At 56.2% G+C, this 21,075-nt stretch overlaps 1 protein-coding gene across 1 annotated transcript; it reads right to left on the minus strand.

Annotated features, from left to right (window-relative positions):
* Nucleotides 1-1,014: 1,014 nt before the first annotated feature.
* ANGPTL4 (angiopoietin like 4) lies at nt 1,015-9,722 on the minus strand (the record flags this gene model as incomplete). Its single annotated transcript, XM_082297760.1, has 7 exons — nt 1,015-2,479; nt 3,038-3,313; nt 3,614-3,709; nt 3,795-3,908; nt 8,167-8,293; nt 8,768-8,878; nt 9,213-9,722. 7 exons carry the CDS (start codon nt 9,720-9,722, stop codon nt 2,298-2,300), a joined length of 1,416 nt encoding a protein of 471 aa, XP_082153886.1. The 3' UTR covers nt 1,015-2,297.
* Between the last annotated feature and the right edge of the window lie 11,353 nt (nt 9,723-21,075).

Raw genomic sequence — 21,075 nt, forward strand, 5'->3', positions numbered from 1 at the left:
TGCACTCGGGGACTAAGCAAGTTTTGAATTAAGCAAAGGGAATATTAAAAATGCATTTGTGAATGCAGGAGTGAGCACAGAGCTGGGTATAATGGGCTGTTTGCACAGTTGTGCTTGGGGCTATCATTAACCCTGGGATTTCCCCCCGGGAAGCAGGACAGATGCAGGAGCTGGGGCCATATTTAGGCCCATCAGGTATTTATAGAGCTGCTCAGGGGACTAGAGCAGACTCATCTCTTCTTCCTGCAACAAAGAGTTTTTCTCTTCCTTCCCTGACCAGCCAGAGAAGCACCTATGCTTTTCTCCAGCTCTAGTATATTGGAGCTGGAGAAAAAAAAATATATGGTACTGGGAGCACTGCTGGAATTTACCCCCATCACCTTAAAGGTCCCTGCTCCATTCCTGGCTCCTTTCATTCCTACGTCTATAATCATACCCCAGAAGTTACAATAAATGCTTTTGGAGATGACTACACACATGTGGTATAAGCAGGCAAAAGGCTGCTAATTTGATGGGGCTTGTCCTGATCAGCTCTGACTTTGATGAGCCTGGAGCACCCAGACCTTCAGCCTCTGCTCATTTTTGAAGAGTTGGCACAGGCTTTTCCAGCCACCTCCACAGAATATCCCCTTCATGCAAAGGTCTGCCACCAGGGAATAAGAAAACCCAACACATCAGCACTTATAAACTTGCTGCCCCACAGCCTAATTGCCACAAAGAAAAGAAATTTAGGAGCCCATAAACTTCAAGCAGCAATTTATCTCTCAGAGCTCCATAAGGCTACAGCTGAAAATGGAGGCCAGAAGGGAGCAGAGTGCTCAGGTCACATTTCCAACAAGGGAAGTTTTCAAATGCAGAGTCCTCACAATGCTCCCACACACCTGCCACAGGTAAACCATCAGGAAAATAATCCAGGCAGGACACTTAAAGGCTTGTTTTTATTAAAAGACATCTTCAGAAAAGATATTTTAGTACAAAAAAAAGTTTAAAATACACAAACTACACTTGCTTTTCTTTCCAGCATCAACACTTATAAATTACACCACATTGTTATTAACACTGCATTTAAATATGAAAACAAATCGAAACACGGAATTCATCAAAAAGGTCCAACATCCTACAAACAACTATGTACAGTATTTAGCAGCTAGGAGCGCTCTAGCACAGTAGTCAATATGACTTCAATAGGGCAGGATGCTTGGGAAGCCCCAAGACTGCAGCTTGGCCTGTAAGTTTTCAGGGACCTGTTTTGGCCACCTCTCCCCAGACACCCACCCCAAAGGCAGAGGTGATGGCACACATCATGGTACACACCTGATGAGCTGTGGCTCTTGCAGAAAAACCCTGCCATCCCCTGGCCTTGTAGTGCTGGGACACACATGTGGGGACAGGTCCAGTCACTCTGCAAAGCATGAGGGGTCTAGTGGAAGAAGGCAGCCCCTATTCCTGGGGGGCTGACAGTGACAGCAGGGCTGGTCCCACCAAGGGACAGTCACTGCTCTGTATCTGTGCTGTCCCACTGCTCGTCCTACCCACCCCCAGCAGCACTGGCAGGCTCCAGGCAGAGCTCCAGACACAGCTCCCCAGGACCTGGCCCCTCAGGCAACCAGCTGCAGGATCTCACCCATCAACCTTAGAGCTGGAAGCAGTTTTCCCAGCTCCCAGGAAATTCCAGCACAGCCAGAAATACAGGTCTTCAAAGGGAAGGCAGGTGAGCCTGAGGTCCCCTTCTGCACAGGTCACCCTCAGCCCTCCCACCAAGCCCTGTACCTCAGGGGGACAGGGGCTGCACAGATGGAGCTGCCTGAGGCTCACTGCCCCCAGACCCAGCAAGGGAAGGAGGCTCCAGGGGCTCTCACAGGAGGGTATATGGGACATCATTTGGGAACAACAGTGAAAGACTGGACACAGCAAGACTCCATACCCAATGCTGTGGTCCGGAGCAGCGAGACACTTCACATGCCCCACCTGCCCCAGGCCCAGCTCATCAACACAGTACAGAAATGTTAAGACAGGATAGAAAGCACCAGACAATTTGAACTTCTCACAGCAGCACACGGCAGGTCAGAAGACCCTCGTGCATGCTCTGGAGGTGGATCTCCCTCCTGGTGGCTCCTCTTCAGGTTTGGGAGCTCCCATCCAGGGGTTTTGGCAACACAGAGCTGTTTTACTTTTAGCGAGGAGCAATGTTGTGCCTCTAGAGGGCTTCTAACCAAGGAAGGGGGGATTGTTTTCTGTAAACACCAAGTGATGGAGCTCAGGTCCATGCTCCACAGAGAAAGTCTCAAGTAGCAATTTTAGGGCTCTGCTTCCAGTGCTGCAGGTTGGATTTTCATGATAGTTGACTTCAGGGGGTAGTACCTGCCCTTCCACGTCTTCCAGAAGATGCCCTGCTTGCGCTCGTGCCTCTGCCGGGGGATGGAGCGGAAGTACTTCCCATTGAGGTTGGCATGGCCACAGGTGCTGAACCACCAGCCACCTGCCAAGGCAATGAAGAGAATTTTAACTCACAGAAATTCCAGACAGAAAAACCCAGGTTCAAGGCAGCTGATGCCCCCATTTCCCCAGCTTTTCTAGGGCTTTGGGATCTTACAAGACCACCTCATGCACACTCAAGGAGTCCCATGCACTGGGGGAACCTTTCACAGATCCTATATGACTTCAGGCTGCATCTACAAATCCAGGCTGCTCCTCCTTCTGCGAAAAACCCCCTCCAACCCTTTAGCAGCCAGGGCAGGGGAGGCCTCTGCTCTGCTTGAAAAGGTTCCAAGCAAAGTGGCAGACTACAAAGCTCTTATAAGGACAGATGCCTGGGCCAAGACCTGAACCATGAACCCTCCCCCAACTTCAGCTTCCCTCCCGGCTCCCTGCACAGCTCCTCCCAAAGAAGCAGCTGTCCCAGGGAAGTAGGGGACAAGACAGGCTCCTTCAGCAGAGGGGTCTAATGCCACAGGGTCTGTGTCCCACTGGACCACCACCAGACAGTGGAGGGCTGAAAGGGAAGTGCACATACTGGGATAGAAGACCTCAGACTGACCTGAGAGGTGTTTGGCACAGTTTGTGTCAGCTTTAAGGTCATGGTCACGATCCCGAGTGGAGAAGGGCAGCTGCCTGAATTCCCCAATGGCGTTTTCCAGCTCTCCAGACAGAGGGCCCAGCAGGTTGAGTGTGTAGGCTGTGCTCTCACCACCAAGACTGAAGACAAACTGAACCACCTGGGAATTCCCCTCCCAGTCTTCCAGCTCTATCAGGAGATTGTATTTTCCCTCTTGGACAAGGTGATGTATCTTCTCCAGGCCCAGCCAGAAGTCACCTGAAATAAGACTCATGACATTGGCTGCAGGGGCACACACATGCCATGAAAAGCAGAGAAGTGAGCAAGCTCCAAAGACAAACAGGGACAACCTAGGATGCTGCAGTGTTTGAATCATTGTCTGGCACCTGCAGGACACATCGGGAAGATCAAGGACCCCTCCCCCTGAAGCAGTGTCCCCTCCTCTTCAGCCCATGCCTGTGCTCCAGCACAATGAGCTCCAGGGGCCAGCAAGGGGAATAGCTTTTGCTAAGCTTCCCTTATCCCGCAGTGAGAACACAGACACCATCATCCACCTACCACGAAGGTCTCCAAAGCCATTTTTGTAGGCATCCCACAGCTGGTCAAAGTCCACAGAGCCATCCATGCGCCTCTGGATCACTGTCCAGCCACCCTCTGTGGGAAGGGAAAACACGGTCCCTTGGGGTTACCATTTACAAGAGCACCCTGCCCAGCCCTGCGGGACACCGCCCGGCCTTACCTGCGGTCATGTCGCAGTAGACTTTGAAGGGCTGGGATCCTGCAGGCTGCACCTGGAAAACGCCGCTGCTTTGCTGCCCAGCCAGGAAGAGCTGGTGGCAACCCTCTGGGAGCTCTGCAGGGGAAGGAAACAGCAACTGAGGAAATGGCCACAAACCCCACTTCCTCAGCAGGTTGCTCCTACCATGGCCCTGGCACTTGCAGCCCTGGCCACAAGCCCGGCCAGCCGTGCACAGCAGTGGCTGCGGCTCTGGACACGGCCCCCGACTTCAGCATCTTTAAATGCTGTGATCCCACATCTTCCCTTTTATTCAAACAGAGCTCCTTGGGCTTTCATCCAAGGCAGAAGCCAGGCTTTGGGCCAGGCTGGAGTGACCTCGGCTGGAGAGCAAGGTTCCCCATCGAGGAGGGATGGAGGAGCTTCCCAGTTCCTGCTACACCCACAGGGAGGAGCAGCTTGCCAGGGCCAAGCATCCCCATCCCACACGAGGCTGAAACAGGGTCAAGGGGCCTCAGGAGCAGAAAGAAAGACAGAGTCCTGACATCAGGAACGTGCCTGAGCATCCAGCACACGACCTCTTTCTCCCAGCAACTGTGGTGGCCCCAGCCAGACGTCCTGCTGGGCAACCTGCCACCAGCAGGCACAGCGCCAGGCTGGGGTGACCCTTTTTCCAAGATACAGTGACCGAGGCAAGGGGGGGAGTGGACGGGTGGACTCTGGGAGCCCCAGCTCCTCACAGGAGTGGATTGCCCAGGGTGAAGCCACCCCCAGCTTGTCCCCCCTCTGTCCCCAGGGGCTCCCACTGCTCCTTCTGCCCTGCAAGGACTTTGCCCAGAGCTGCCAGCAAAGCACCATTTCAACAGCACTGATAAAAGTCCATCCAGGAACCACCACCCACAGCACTTGGGAGAGATGAGGCATGGGGAACCTGTTACAACACCCGAGTCAGAAGGCCACAGGAGGATGTGCAGGGACTTCATCCCCAGGCTGCCGTGCAGTCAAGGGGCTCTTTGTCAGCAGGGACAGGTGCCCCAGTCACCCCCAGACAAAGGGGGCCTGTTCTCCCCAGGCCAGAGCGGATGGGTTGTAGCTCTGGCTACCCTGGCTCACAGCTGCTGCCAGCATGACCCTGAGACAGACGAGTAAAGAAACCTCAAGACAAGCCCTGGGCTGTGCTGGGGCACTGGCTGTGGGGGTCCCCTTGCAGTAGCTGCCCCAGGGTCAGGGCTGACACCATGATGCAGAGCAGCAGCAGGGAGAAGGGCTTCCTCCAACAGCCAGGGCCTTCCGGGGGGCAGATGCAGGGGGGAAAAAAAGGTGCTTTGAGCAAAAGCAGCCCCTGCGCAGCATCACCCCATTCCACCCTCACTGAGTGCTGGGGAGCCCTGACACTGCACTGGAGTGAAGAGCAGAGCCCCAACTGGAAGAAAGGTCAGGGGGGACCCAGGAGACAGAAATACGACACCTGCCATCACCTTTCACCCATTTGCAACATATCCCTCCCTTTGCCTCCCCCTCCCCCCACAAAATCTCCCTTCCTTGGCAGGGACAGCCCCTCTCCCACAGCCAGCACAGCTCGTAGCACATCCCTCACACCCCCAGGGCAATGCCAGTGCAGGACTGGTGCCACCATCAGTGCACCACAGGACAAGCTGTGCCTCAGCCCTACCCTGAACCCATGACACAGGGATTGAGTGCCCTGTGCATCGAGGATCGAAACCGCCCAGAGCCCCCAGCAATGCAGGGGCCGAGTGCATCCCGAATAGCCCCACTTTCTGGGCCAATGCAGGCAGGGAAGCAAACCAGGCTCAGAGGAAGGAACCCCCCAGCCAGAGGCCCCTGCTCATATTGCCACGGCAGGAAGGTGCTGGGCTTGCCAAGCTCCTCACCTCCTCTCCCACTGCATCTTCCAGCATCAGTGGGATGGTGCCAGGCAGATGTTCAGCAGTCCCAGCATGCACAAGTCAACTCCATCCCTGCCTGTTTCTCATTTCTGGGCCCTGGCTGCGCTCCCTGCACTCGATCCCTGTTCCCCTGGTGCCACAGGGACTCTCCAGCAGCTGAACGAGATGCAGCTGCTTGAACAGTCCCTGTTCAATCTTTTTGTTTGAGGAACATGCTTGTTAGTTCCAGTTCATGTTGCACATCCGAACAGCACCAGCAGAACAAGCCCTCCTGACTGCTCCTGTGTTTTCTTTTCCCTCCCCCTTTATTTAGCCAAGCAAGACAACAAGACTGGAGCTGCCTTAGGCTCTATGTTCACCCAACGGGATTTCCAGCCATGACACAGGGGAGGTCACTAACCTGGTATTAAACACCCATCTGCAGGGATGGCAGGGCATGCCTAGAGCTGCCTGCATTGCCTCCCCCTCTCCTGCCCCAACCCAACCCCATTATTTTGGAGTCTCAGTGCCATGGGGAGAACGTGAGCAGGGCTCTACCTTTCCCCTACTCGGCTGGCTGCCAGCAAGCACAGGCTCTGCCCAAAGACGTGATCCTCTTTCTGCAAGCTATTAAACCTCTCACTCTCCAGGCAGCTTTGAGCCTTCAACTTTCACATGCTTGGCCCCACGCCAGCCCAGCCCTGAAAAAACTTGTGTTTGCTGGATGCAAATAAAAGGGTCTTTCTGCAAGCGCTGCTGGTGGAGTTCATCGCCGCTCCCCAGGGCCACGCCGGCACCGGGCTCTGCCTGACAATAGCCCGGGAGCCGCCAGCACAAGCCTCTCCAGCACTCCCCTGCTCTGAAGGCAGCCACAAGCCTCCCCAGGCAGAGGGCACAGGGCCAGCCTGTGTGCTTTAAGGTTTGCCAGAAAACTCACTCAACTTGCTAATGAAAGGAAGCCAATTTGTTTTCTGTCAGTGATACCAACATCAGGGATTAGGAAAGGAAAGGGGAAGCTCACAGCTGGGCAGGACAGAATCGGCATGCCCAGGGTCTCTCCATCAGGGACAGTGCAGCACTGGAAGGTGCTGAGCTCGCACAGCATCCGTGGGGGCTGGCTGTAGCTCTTGCTGCCTTCCACTGTGCATCACAAACATTTCTGTAGCCAGCATCAGCCAGCACAGCCTACATCTGCACCAGCAAGTAGGAAACGTCCCAACCCATCTCCCTGCACCCCATATTCAGCATACCCCAAGAGTGGAATTGGGGGTTAGACTAGATAACCTCTAAAGGTCCCTTCCCACCCAAACAATTCTATGGCACACACTACTGCAGGCAAGTCACAAAGCAGAGCTTGGAAAAAAACAGGGGAGAGAAGTTCTGAGAGAGTTTCCTGGCTCAGAAGTGCTGCTCTGAGTAAGGCTGACCCTGCACAGCCCCACTGAGCTGAGCACCAGGAGGAGTTCAAAGCCCCATATCCCACCTCTCTTTTTGTCCATGTGGACAAGCCCTTTGTTCTGCCCACGAAGCTTTCAGACACACCAGTGACAGCTCCCAGCTCCACAGATGAATTACCATGTGTTTTCCTATAACCATCCCTGCATCAGGCCCTGAGCAGGAATTCCCCATGCCTCCTCATCCTGCCTGGCTTCTCTTTGGCTCCTGCTGAAGATCCCCAGACAGCTGCACAGGCAGAGCCAGCACTGTGATCTAGCTGACACAACACGACAGCAGCTGCTCCTGGCCCGCAAACCCTGCGGGGACACCACTTCCCGTCTGGAGGGAGGCTGCAGGGCTTGGCGCAGCTGGGGACACCCGCTCTGCTGCCCTTTGCTCTGCAGGAGCCCCTCCAGCCCTGCTGCCAGAGAAGATGCTCCAGGCAGAGCCGGGAGTTGCAGATGCAGCATCCACTTGCCTGCTCCAGTGCACATTCCCAGGGCTGTGAGCAGCCACTGCAACTCAGCACCTTCTGCTAAGGATAGTGTGAGCTGAGACACTTGCATTTCATGCATGAGCTCTAAATACGAGCCAAGGGAGAGGGATACAAAAGTACACAGCTCTGCTCTCAGGCCAGGACTCCCTAACCCTCCCCTCCTCCCACAGAAAGGAAAGCAGATCCTGCCTGGTGAAGTGTGAGCAGATGAATAAGAGCTAACTTAGAAGAGCTGAGACCCTCCTCTCCTCACTCCCCACCTGCCAATTCTTCTTGACAAATACCTGCTCTCAGGCTTTGTCTGCTCCCTACTGCATTCCTAACACCAGGCAGAAAAAAAGCCTCTTTAATCCTAAATTCCTGCTGGACTAACACTGGCCCAGAAGGCTTCTGCCTGTGCAGAAGCCCTCACTCTGGCCATACTCCCAAGCTCCAGTTTTTCAAGCAAATCTCACATCCTGGCTCAGGACAAATGAACCTTTTGTTTCCAAAAAGCTACAACTGCTGCAGGTTTGCTCTGGCATGGACAAGCGGGGCAGCACCAGCAGATACTCACTCTGTGTCTGCACGGGCTCCCCACTGCTATTCTGACTCTGGTTGGTGAGGCTGAGGCTCTTTTTCAGGCTTATCTTCCATTTTGGAGACTGTGTTTTGTTGTGGTGTAGGGGAAGTAGTAGATTGACCTAAAAAAAAAAAAAAAAAAAGCACAAGTCAGAACAGTTTCATCTGCGCTTGTTTTCCACCCCGTTACTCAGGGGAGCTGGCCAGCCACCCCCCGTGACCAGAGATGGGGCTGAACTTGCCTAGAAACCTCAAGGAATAGGAAATACCCAGTCCTGGCAAAGCCAGAAATGATTGTGGTTTTTCACACCCGTTCTAGTTACTTTATTCTGCAGATGAATGCAAAGGCAGAGTCCAGGGAGGCTGTACCCACCCACCAGTTCCTCCTATTGCTCCACACAAACTTTCTGGAAGCTTGCAGGTTGCTACCCTCACATCACTGCAGCACAGGGACCAGAGCTGTGGCCCCTTTGGGGTCCCCAAAGCCAGGGAGCAGCAGCACAGCCACCAGAGCTGGGATAGCAGGGGTGTTCACACCAGGGTGCCCACAGCATGCAGGGCCAGGCTGGGGGCTGCAGCACAGGACAGGGGCTCACCTTGCTCTGCAGGCTTTTAATCTGTAGGTTCTGCTTGTCCAGCTTGTACTGCTGCTGCTTGATTTTCTGCAGAAGTTCCTCGATCCGCAGGTTCTGAGCATCCATCAGGGACTGCGGGGGAAGAGCCAGGTGAGCCCCACAGCTCCGGGAAGCTCTGCCCATGCGAGACTCCCGGGAGGGTGCTCCCGGTGTCCCCAGGACCGCTCCGCTCGCCTGGAGCTGATCCCCACCCGCCGCTCCCGATGTCCCGGGGCAGTCGGCTCCCCCATCGCTCTCGGTGTCCCCTTGCGGGTGGGCTCTGGCGAGTGTCCCCCCACCAACGCTCCCCGCGTCGGTGCCAGTGGCAGGGGCGTGTCGGGTGTTCTCTATCCCGCTGCCCCCGGCCGGTGCCGGTCTGCTCCCCCCAGCCCGCTCCCCCGTGGATGCCGGTGCCCCCCGCGCTCACCTGCAGCGCCCCCAAGTCCCGAGCGCTCTGGTTCCCAGCCGGCCGCGCCTGCAGCGCCAGACGGACCCGGCCCTCCAGCCGCTCCAGCCGGCCCTGGATCGCGTCCTTGTCAGCCGCCACCTCCTCCAGCCGCTGCCGCAGCGCCTCGGAGAGGTTGAGCAGCTGCCGGCCGCGGCCCTCCAGCTCCCGCACGCTGCCCCGCAGCCGCTCGCCGCGCTCCTGCGCCTCCCGCGCCTGCCGCAGCAGCTGCCCCAGGGAGCTGTTGTGGGCGCTCAGCCGCCCGCCCAGCTCCCGCAGCTGTCCCTTGGTGCGCTCCACGTGCTCCTTCAGGCCGTGCCCCAGCTGCAGCAGCCCGTGGGCCAGCACGTTCACCTCGTCCCAGGAGGCGAACTGCGCCCGCCGCTCCCGCCCGGCTCCCGCCGCCGCCCGCCGCTCGGCCCCCGGTGCCGGCGCTGGGGCCACGGCCAACCCCGCCGCGCACAGCAGCAGCGCCGCGCCGCCGAGCTGCATCGTGCCCGCTCCGCTCCGCTCCCCGCGCCACCGCGGCCGCCCTGCTTTTATGCCCCCGTGGCGGGGAGGGCCCCGCACCGGCCCCTCCCCGCCCACCCGGCCCCGCCGCTTTGTTCGCCCTCCCCGTCGGCCGCGGCTCGGGCCCCGCATCCGCCGCCGGCTCCGGGTCCTGTCCGCCCCCGCCCGGGGCAGCCTTGGTCCCTGTCGCTGAGCCCTGCCTGTGCCAGTCCTCATCATCCCTGTCCCCATCCTTGCCCCCATCTCCGTCCCCATCTCCATCACCGCCCCCATTACCGCCCCCATTCCCCTCCTCATCCCATCCCCATTCCCATTCCTGTCCCCATTCCCATCCGCTTTCCTGTCCCTATCCCCATTCCAATCCCTGCCCTATGCCCATTCCCGTTCCCATCCCTATCCCAGCCCTGCTGACTGTCCTGCCCCTCATCCTGCACTGGGGACCCTGATCTGCACCACGCCCTGATGCTTGGTTCCCCAGCCCTGTGGATGCACCCGTGTCACCTTCAGAGGCCGTGCCCCTCTGGGACTTGCTGGCCCCGGGGCGGGATGACCCTGTGGCACAGGGCTCCCAGGCCTTGCCCAAGCGGGTGCTGGGGCCCCAGGGCAGCTGCCCACTGTGGGCACAGGGCTCTGCTGGGGGACCCTGGCTTGGCACAGGTGGGTGCTGCCAACCCTGGGGAGGGGGCATTCTTGGGGTCAGCTCCTCTGTACACCTGAGGGAAGCAGAATGTTCACTCCTCTAAACATTCCTGGTCTCCAAGAGCAACAAGGATGAATATATCCATCCCTCACTACCCTCCCCCCACAGATTTCAATCACTCCCCTGTGAAAAATGTGCATCTTATTTTATTTGCCAGTGTCTTGGACGCTGGTTTCTGGCTCTTCCTTCTTGTTCTGTCTTTTTCCGTTGCCTTAAAGGGATTTTCGAGTGTCTGTGTTTTCTCTCCATGAAGGAATTCACACACCGTGATGGAGCTGCTGTCGGCTCTGTTCCGATTGGAGCAGATGGAGCCCTTCTGCTCCCTCCCCACGGGGCGCTTCCTCCTGCTGCCCCAGCGCTCTGTCCCTGCTCTGCACCGCGCAGCCTCGAGCAGGGAGCTGCCTCTCCTCCTACTCTGGATTTTGGAGCCAAGTCCCCGCTTCCCACTGCTCACTGGGTCTGCCCGACGTGAGCCCCCTGGGACCAGGGCTGCAGTGGGTTCCGGGGCCGAGCTTCTCCACTCAAGCCCCCAGCAGTTCTGCCTGCATCCCACTGCTGTTGCTTGGAGCCCTGCAGCTCAGGCACGGCCCCAGGAAAAGGCTTTTCATCTTGTCCGAAAATGCCTGGCAGGAGGATTTCTCTTTCGAGGAGTCCCCATGCCATCTCCAAGCATTTCCCAGGCTGCTGCTGTCCGAACGCTGAGAGGCCTCAGAGAATGCACCCAGCAGCAACAGCTCAGGGTGGAGTCGTGGAGGTTAAAGAGGAATTTTGGAAATTCCAGCAGGCACACACTCCAGAAAGTCCCAAGCCCCCTCTGCCAGCCACTGTTTTCATATTTATTTCATGGTCAGAAGGAATTTTTCAAGTGAGGAAAGAGGAAAAAAACCCTGGTAGGAAATACTGCAGGAGAAAAAGAAACAATAAAATTGTGAACTTCATTTTCCACATCTTTGTGGTTTTGGGGGGTCCCTCTGTGCTCCCCCTGACACTATTGCTAGAGAGGAGCTGGGGACATAGAGGGATGGTAGTGATGGGGAGGGGGTTCCACTGCCTCCCCCCCCCCCTTCTCTGCTGGGCCTGGGGTCCCTGCAAGGCTCTTTGGGGTGCCCCTGGCTGGCCTGTGCCCCCTCACAGGTCATGGCCCCTCTGCCAAGGACAGATCTGCCACCTCTGAGTAGGGCTGTAGAGGCAGCCAAAGCTCTGCCAAAAATTCCCCAGTGGAATCTGAGAAATGAAAATTCTGCTTTTCAGCTTGCATTGCTGGTTTTTGGCATCCCAGGAGGGAGTGAGCTGGCAGGAGTCATGCCCATGGAGCCCAAGGCTGGAGCACTTGGCACCCCAAGAGCCCTCTGGACTGGAAAACACCAACCCCCAAGTCACTGGGACAAACAGGGAAGCACAGTTTCGTGTGCTGGCTATTGCTGTGGGTGAATGATGTCAGGCAAAATGAATCCTGTGTGAGCTCTGCTCCCTGCCCACCGTTACCCAACACTGGAGCTTGTCCTGGGAAATGACAGGGTTACTCCGGGTGCCGCAGCAGACGTGTTCCCACTGGTTATTTTCTGCAGTGGCAGGAGAGAGGGAATGTGAGAAGCCAAGGCCTGTTGAGAAGCCACATGATTTATGCGTTTTCCTTTGGCTGCATTTTCCTATTGCGACTTCTCAAATTTGCCCTGAGAAATAAAAATTTCTGAAGTACACAAATGCAAAGCTCTCAGAGGCCATGAGCTGCCTCAGGCTGGGAATGACCACAGGCTGATGGGAAGGTGTTCTCCACAGAGCTGGGTGCTCTCGAGTTAAAATGGAGCTTAAAACGGCCTGGCCAGCAGGGTGTGAGCTCCTGGGGCGTTTCTCCATGCCCTGCTCTGTCCTGTGTGGAAAAGAGCTATGGTCATAATCTCTGTGGGGCTCCGACTGCCCAGCTTGGCTTGGGGCCAGGGCAGGATCAAGGTTTGGTCCCAGGGGATGAAGGAGCCTTTCCCCTGTGCAGGTCCCCAGGAGGGACCCCATGAAGACACTGCCCCAGCCCAGTGGCCTTGGGACCCAGAGCAGCCCAGGGAGCAGCAGGGCACAACAATGGCTCTTGGGGCTCTCTGTGGGTGTCTGGGGTGAGCCCTTGGGCAGGGAAGAGCAGACTCCAGAGGAAGTTATTTTCTGTGGAGGCTCTCTCAGGAACCAAGGGATGCTCCCAACCCCATCCTTCAATCCCTGCCCTTATTCCTCTCATTATATCCATCCCTATCCCTTCTTCCATGCAAGCCAGACACTTGCTCAGACAACCCCACCAGCTCAGACACCCAGGAAAGGCAGCATCACCAGTACACATCAAAAGTAGCTCCTTCAAACAGCCCCACATTCATGGCAGCACATCCCTGTCCTCATCCCCGTTCCTGTCCCGTGCACGTCAGGCTGTGAGCGGGTGGACTCTGGTGAGTGTTTTTGTTCTCTGCCTTTCTCCATCCCACTCCTTCCCAGGCTGACCTGGCAGGTCACTGTGTGAAAGTTCAGCCCGGTCTGAACTCGCACAAATTCCTGCAGCTGCTCAGCCCCGGGCTCGCATCACCGGGAGGGATGGTTGGATGATTTATAGGAAGGATGCTCACAGTGTTGCTTTGTTGTTAGAAATTGCAAACATAAGGGAGACTCCAGTGAAAGGGACTAGGACATGTGAAATACATCGTCACAGCTTCAAGGATAAATTTAGGTTTTCCAGAGGAACAGTTATTCTGATTTGGCAGAGGTCAGGAAACATCCAACACGGATTTCCTATTGGCCCCCATCTGGGCACAGCAGCACGTCTCGCCCAGACAGGCACTGGCAGCATTCCTGGACAGAGTGGGTGCCCCATCCCGTCTCTGCTCACACCTGGTCCTCCAAGGATTCGTCCATCGCACACCGTGGTCTGGTCCTGCAGCCAAACAGCTTGCTAAACCCCCACCCCTGAGGTCACCTATTCCCTCTCTTCCCGAGCAAGTTTGCTGGCTCAGACTTTGTCACTCCCCACTCTGGAGAGCAGCCATGCAGCTCCTGCCACCTGCCCAGGTTGGTTGTACCCCAACCCTCACTGCCCCGAGGGGACAGCAGGGTGGCACAGGCTGCCAGAGCACAGCCTCATCCTTTCCCAGGGCTGGGGACATCCTCTCACCCCTGTCAGAGGATACCCAAAACTTCTGCTCTCAGCTGCTTCTTGAGCAGAGATTAATTTCCAAGCAGGGTCAGTCAGAAAGATGGAAAATTGGCCATAGCCATCCACCCCAGTGAGAAGCAGCTCCATTGGGAGCTCAGCCATGTCCCTGGGTTCCATTCCCACCCTCTCTCCTCTGGCTTTCCCTGCCAGCACGGGGCAGCCCTGGCTAAACCACTGGCAGCCCAAGTGAGGCAAGATGCAATTACTCAGGTTGCCATATCTTCTGAGGGCTCCAGAGGATGGGTGAGGGTTGCAGCCACCCTGGGGTCCCTCTCACCTGGGGAAGGTCCTGGGCCCATTAGCCCAGAGCAGGGAGGCCCGTTTTCACGTTTGAAAAGCCGACATAAAAGGCCAGCAATGCTCTTGGTCCAAGCAGCCTCCGCATTTTCCTGGCGAGCCTGGATGAACGTTATGCAAGTCTTCACTCCCCTTTATTCTTCCTGCCATCCCGGGCTCTGTGGGGAGCACTGGGGTTACTGTGCAGAAGGTCACACATGCCAGAAGGCAGGAAACCAGAGGGCTTGGGGTAACGTGGGAGGCTTCGCAGCCAGAGAAATCCGACCCTTATTTTTTACAGTCATCTCTCAGTTTAACCAACATGCGTTTCACATTAGGGACTCCAGCTGGCTGAGCTTGCAGCTAAGGGCTCAGGGAGCTCCAGGTTCCTGGGGATGAGGCTACCCCTTGGCACACTCAGTCTGCTCATAGGCCCATGTGGGAAGGGCCAGACCACAGGGACCAGGACTGGTCTCTGCTCTCTTTGTGAGACAATGGTGGCTTCTATTTTATCAGCAGCCTTTGGCTAGTGGCACACAATGGATTTGGTAGAGCCTTTGGTGGGCATGAGGGTGACAAGGGATTTCTCCAGTACTTTCTGGACATCCTTTCATTTCATTCGTAGTTTCTGAAAGGAGATGCCCAGAGGCACTGGAAGGAGAGAGCCACTGTGGCAAGTACAAGCAAAGCCCACAGAGTTCATCCACAGCCCTGTTGTCACTCCAGGCCAACCATCTCCTCCTCTGTGATGGGACAGAGCCAGCTCTGGCACTGCTTGGCATTTATCAGTCAGCATCTGCTGGCGGCCGTGACCCCTCTGTCCTGCTGGCACGGCCCCTCACAGGCTGACGCAACACGAACGGCTTTTTTTGGCTGCGTTGTGTGAAAAACTGCCAGGTCACTTCTGCTGCCCAGGAAGGTTTTTAGCTGTCCCAGGACATTCAGGATGGGTGTCCACAAGAACCCCTGGGGATGCGCCCTCCTGTCCAACACCCTGCTGGGCGAGTGCTGTGTAAGAGCTCTGTGGGCTCCTCACCCACAGCCAGCAGCAGCCACATCCACAAGGGCTCTGCTAGATCTCTGCCTGTCCCCATGGGTCCACAGCTGCTTTTCCTCCTGGGAAGAGACTTCCAGGAAGCAGAGCTTTATATGGGAGAATGACAGGGGACATATTCCTCATGCAGCAGCAAAGAGCAAAGCATGCAGATTTTGAGGCACCATCCTAATAACCCCAGCTGGGGATCAAACCTCTTCCCACACATCTCCCTGCTTGGTTCGTGACTAAGACAACGTGATGCTCGGGTTCCTTGTCTGGCTCTGCTGGCCGAAGCTCAGGGCGAGGCAGGGCTGTGCCTGCAGGGACCAGGCGAGGTAGCGGTGACGTCTCTCTGCCCCCCCTCCAGACCGTGCGCTCAGCTGCGTAACGGAGTGTCCGGGAACGCTGCCTGGGCTGCGTCTGGGAAGTCGGGATATTTCCTGCTGTAAAGGGAAGGGTCCTTTGGTTGCAGACCAAAAATAAAGTGATGAAAACAAGGCTTTGTCTGTTGCATGCATTTTCCAATGGGAAATGTATCTTAATCTTTAGTCAAGATTCTTCTGCATTTTCATGCTCGGCTTCTGGATTTTTCCAGATTTTTACACCCCGCCTCACAGGACATACAGGCACTGGGAGATGAAAAAAACTGTGAAAACCTGAAAAGAAACAGATGAAAATGCCCCAAAGCATCAAGAACCCCAGCAGCCCCTTTCCCATCCCCCTCGCTGGCAAAACAGCAGCAGTGGCTGAGGAAGCTCCAGATCCCCAGAAGGGCTGGGAGAGAAGAGCTGGCCCCATTTCCAGCCATGGCTCTTTCCTTGCTCTGACAGGGACTTTGGCTGATTCTTGGTTTCCTAAACCGAGTGTTTTGCTGCCCATGGGGTGGATCTGAGCTCTCCCCAGAACAGCGGCACTGTCCCTGCTGCTGGGCTCGGCTTCCCAAGTGGGGGCTGCCCAGCACCCAGTACTCACAGGTACTTCCCCCGAGGCATCCCACACCCAGAATCCATCACTCAGCACTGAGATACATCCCCTGGGGCATCCTGCACCCAGAACCTTCCACCCCAGTGCACAGCACCCATGGAATACCTCGCCTGGGGCATCCCACACCTGGAACCCAGTACCCAGCACTCACAAGTACCTCTGCAGGAGCGTCCTACACCCAGCTTTCCTCATCCTCAGGTCAGAGAGGAGCATGTGCCATGCAGTGGTTCTGCTAGGACAGGACAGAGCAGCATCTGATTAGTTTGAATTTCTTAAAAAAACAAAGGCTGTGGGGTTTTTACCTGGCAGACGGGTGTTTCCGCTCCCAGGGCTTTGCTTGGCACTGTAAGAAACCTGATGTGGGTCCAAGTCTGCACCTGAGCTTTGAGCTTGGATGCTGCTGTTGGACCACCTCACTCACCTGGAGCTGAGCATGTGCCCTCGGGAGGTGCCCAGGTTTGACATCTGGTGATCCCCCACACAAGGAAATTCAAATACCTAGACAAGAATGCAGCTACACACTCAGGGGACCTGGAAATTGTTTACCCACTGCAAAGCACAGAGAAAAGGCAAATTCTGAGTCCAAGAAAATCCTTCCATCCCCAAAAAAGAGTCCAAAATGGGGAGTTTCCTGTCAATCAAAGTGGCCGACGTTTCCATGATCATGAGCTGGCAGTGATCACCTGAGACCATAGAGCATCGTGGCTCCTCCATTCCAGATGAAAAGTAGGGTTTGTGCTGGGGAATGTCACTTTTAACAGTGGTTTTGTGGTTCCCACCTGCTAAGTGGCCATTTCCAAACCCACTCAGATCAGTGCCCTTGACTGGGCAGGGTCTTCCTTTGGGAGAAACTCTCTGGGGAGAGAAAGGTCAGGCGTTGGTCCCAGCCATCCCAGTTCCCTTGCCCATGAGGTAGGAGTGGCCCCAGGCAAGTCCCCCTGGATGACTTTCCATGCATTCCTTGGTGGGGACCTGACTTTCTTCAGGAGTTCCCCTGGACCCACCAGAGAAAGCCCACCAGCATTTCTGGTGCATGTTCCCTCTCTCGGTGCGAGGCTACCCAGGAACTCTGTGTCACCAGCCTCTCCCGGGACTCCGCAGAAAATGGGAATTTCATCGGGAGAGCACTATCGCAGCAGGGCTGGACCTTCCAGTGGCTCAGGGCTGCCTTCAGCACCATCCAGTTGGGGCAGTTTATGGGTTGTGGCATCACCAGCACCAGGCTCAGCCCTCGTGGCTGTTCCCCCACCTGTGCCGGTTCCCAGGTGCTCCCAGCCACTGCTGACACACGGCAACCTCACAGGGCTGGGAGCCGCTGGCACTCGCTGCTCTCCATCTGCTGCTGAGTCTTGCTGAGGTGCTGATGACTTTCTGGGGAAGAGCCTCACCACAGCCTCAGGGCTTTGGTGAAACCCAGCTGTGCAGCCAGTCCAGGCAATGCTCGTTTGCACAACCACATCCTGTAAATGTTTGCAAACCCCACTCAGCTCCTTGGGATGATTTTGTGGGACATCAGCAGGACCAGGTAGAAGGGACACTGTCCTCCTGGCTTCTTCCCCAGGATGGTTCCTTCCTCTCTCCCAAATCTTTCTAACACCCTGAGCTGGTGTGAGGGGTGGAGCTCTGCCTGGCTCTGCATCTCCTTTATCCTTGGACTTCAGGACATGTAGCAAAAATAGCTGTCAGAAAGGGGAAAGTGACCTTTGCCATTTGAGTAACTGTTTGCTGTGTCAGCACAGGACTAACGTGTTTGGGGATTTTGTGCAAAGTTCCAGCGGCTCTGAGCCAGGGCCAGATTTTCACCTCTCTGTTGGTAGCCATGAATAACACCAGGAATGTGGCCTCATAATCCCTGCTCAGGGAGGCACTTGGGAGAGGAGGTGCCTTCCAGGGAATGTGAGTGCTGACTGTAGGATTCCCTGTGTGTCTCCATGCCAGAAACGCTCCCCTGACTGGTTGACCAACCATGGAATGGGAAGGGGAAGGCCACAGCAATGGGATGGAATAGAATGTGATGGAAGGAATGGAAAGGGTATGCTTCAGGGATGCGATGGGAAGACAAAGGCTGCAGGCATGGAATGGGAAAGGCTGCAGGAATGGGCTCAGGAATGCCACAAGGTGTTTGGGATTTAGTACCAAATCCTCACCCCATGATAGTCTTGAACACACAAACCCAAAAGCTGAAAATCTGTTCCACTGCCTTCTTGGTTCAGTCAAGGGGCTCATGTTGGTCATGGGGGCAATAAATGGGTCTCTTGGGGAGCTGAGAGCCTGTCTGGCAGCCCAGAGGGCCAGGGACAAGGCAGCTGAGCTGGACCCCAGGGTCTGGGGGCCCTGAGTACCCTCAGAGTGCTGCGGCTGAGGGCTCCAGACCAGGGAGAGCAGAGTGCTGCCCGCAGGTGACCAGGCCCACACCTGCCCCTGTGGCCTTTCTGCCCAGCTTGGCAAACCCAGCCCAGAGAGTGAAATTAGAAGCAATTAAAAATTAAGCTTGGCTGAGGTTCAGATCAAACTTTCTACCAATTTTAGCTGCTTGTTACTTTGGAGACAACATGCACTGGAGTTCAACTGGTGACGCAACGCAGAGGGGATTTCTGCTCCCGTGGGGCTCTGAGCCAGGGATAGACATGAGGGCTGCCAGTGGCTGGAGCAGAACAAGCTGAGGTTGGAACCAAAGTACAGAGAGGGCAGGACCTGCAGCACCTGATGTCTCATTTGAAAATTTGCGTCTTTCTGCTTTCTGATTAATTCTTGCTCAATTAATTCCTATCCTCTTCCAGAGGAAAAAAGGAGCTTTAAAGCCAAGGAGAGAAACAAGACATTGATTAAAATTTCCAGCAAAGACCCCCATGACCCTCCAGTGAAGGAGGAATGCCCGGGGTCCCTACAGAACCTCTGATGCAGTGTGGGGATGGGCTGGGGGCTGGTGTGGTGGGCTGGGTTCGATGGCCAGGGTGTCACCCTGGCATTGCCTGGAGAGCTTCCACCGCCACCTTGGCCACCTCAGCCACCTCGAACACTGACTGACGGGCAGCACAGCTTGGTCCAAAGCAAACAGGGCTGAGGTCAGGAGCAAGGACAGTGGATGGCAGTGATGCTGGGCGGTGGCACCACCCGCAACCGCCCCTGAGAGGGTGATCCAGTGGGGACAGGCCCCTCGGCAGCACCAATGGGCGTTGGCTGGCAGCAGCCCCACAGCGAACCCGTCACCACCTTCACAGTGCCGTGGAAAAGAAGGAAACCTCCCCTCTAAAGGCATTTCCCAGCTATGGGGTGTATGCAGGACGAGACCAGGTGATGTCACAGGGGATCTCTCACCATCCTGCAAACTGTCCCCAGCTGATCTCAGGGTAACCCAGCCCTGCCGGCAGGCTCAGAGAGACCCTGTCCCAGTGCCATGCTGTGGCACTAACCCCTGCTGGGTGGGCAGGTGAGCAAGTGAGCCACCAGGCTATCTGTCATCTGAGGGATACCACAGCCAAAAAGAAATTAAGCCCCCAGCCACCCACTGCAGCAACTCTTCGTTGCAGAGAAGTGGCAGATTTCAGGCTCTGCAGAGCCCATGGATAGTGTTACTGTCCTCTCTGATTTCACTTGGAAGGGACTTGGAGAAGGCAAGATGCCATCATGATGGGCAGTCATCTAAGAGCCAGGGACAGCTGGGTGGCTCAGGGCAGATGGCCCAGCTGGGGCACAGCCCCTCGCCCCAAAGTGCACCTTTGAGTGCCTGTGGTGGGGATGGACACGAGCAACGGTGGGGCTCCTTGGGCCAAACGTCTGTGTGGGACTGAGCCATGTCCTTGCCTGTGGCATCAACTGGGTCACCCTGATGTGCAGCGAGTGCCTCGGGTCTCAGACATGGCTCCAGCACTCCAGACGGCTGCTGGAGAGGCGACTGCCACCCCTCATTTGCGTTACCCTGACAATATTCCCCATAACTGACTGAACGAATCATGCAGGGCTGTAAGAGCTCCCTAATTAACACAGTTATTATTAGCAATGTCAGGACAGGTTTGAAAAAGGCAAGTTCAGAGTCGCTGTGTCTGACAGCAAGTGGTGAGTGGGATGATGGGACCATCCCACATGACCATGATGTCCTCTCTGTCACTTGGGAATCCTGACCGCATCCGGACTGTGGGAGCAGGGACATCCCTAGGTGCCAGATGGGTTGGATGGGCTTCACAGGCACTGGTGGTGCAGGCATGGGAGCCTTTGCACAGGATGAGTGGGGTCGTGTTGTTGCCAGTCTTTCCCACCAGCCAAGACACTGCTGTTGGCTCATACCCAGGCACATCCCAAGGGAATGGGGACCTTCATTACTCAGGCCAAGACTCCTGGTGATGCCACCAGCTGGATGTGCAGGGGGAGCAAGGTGAGAGGGTTCTGCTGGGTGCAGGGAAGTGTGCTGGCCATCCTGCAGTGCTGCCTCTTCCCCAGCCCCCAGATCCCCCCAGCTCCTGCCTGCGAGCTGGTGCCTCCGGGGCTCTTTGCCGTATGTAGGGCAGCCCCAGGGTGCCTGCAGCAGCTTGTGCTCTGCCAGAGCTCCTGCCACTGCTGCTCCCCATTGAGCGCTTGGAGAGGCACCTAATTCATCCTTTCAGAGCAGAGATAAGATGGATTAAGGCCTGCTGAACAGTTGCCAAAAGAATCGCCATTAGGCCCTGGAGAGCTTAATCTCCACCAGACTAAAAGCAGACAGGCTGCACCCACAGCTAGTCCTGTCTGCCAGGGGATAAACACCCCGTGCAGGATTTCAGGGAAGCCTTTGGAGGCTGTGAAATGCGTCCCGAAGTGTACATGCTCTCTGGAGTGCCCAAGGCTGGGTGTCAGATCCCTCGCTTCCCCCGGCTCCCAGGGGGAAGTCGCTGAGTGTAATGCAAAGAACTGTGCTGGCCACTGGAGTCTCAGACACCTCTGTGCCTTGACTCTTCCTTTCCATGAGCTCCAAGGCTCCTCCATCCTGGCAGCGTTATCTCCTGCAGATTAGCTCCCCAAAGCTGTCCTTGCCCACGTACTTCTCAGCTGACTCACATTTGTTATTTCCTGTCCCTATCTCTGATTTCCTTTGCTGTCCTCACACTACCACTCCCCAAGGTCCAGCTCCTCTCCAGGTATCCCTGGCCTCGCTGCTGCTCAGGGTCTGACACATTTC

This window comes from Coloeus monedula (genome assembly GCF_965178545.1).
Source record: "Coloeus monedula genome assembly, chromosome: 27".
In the NCBI taxonomy this organism is placed as follows: Eukaryota; Metazoa; Chordata; class Aves; order Passeriformes; family Corvidae; genus Coloeus; species Coloeus monedula.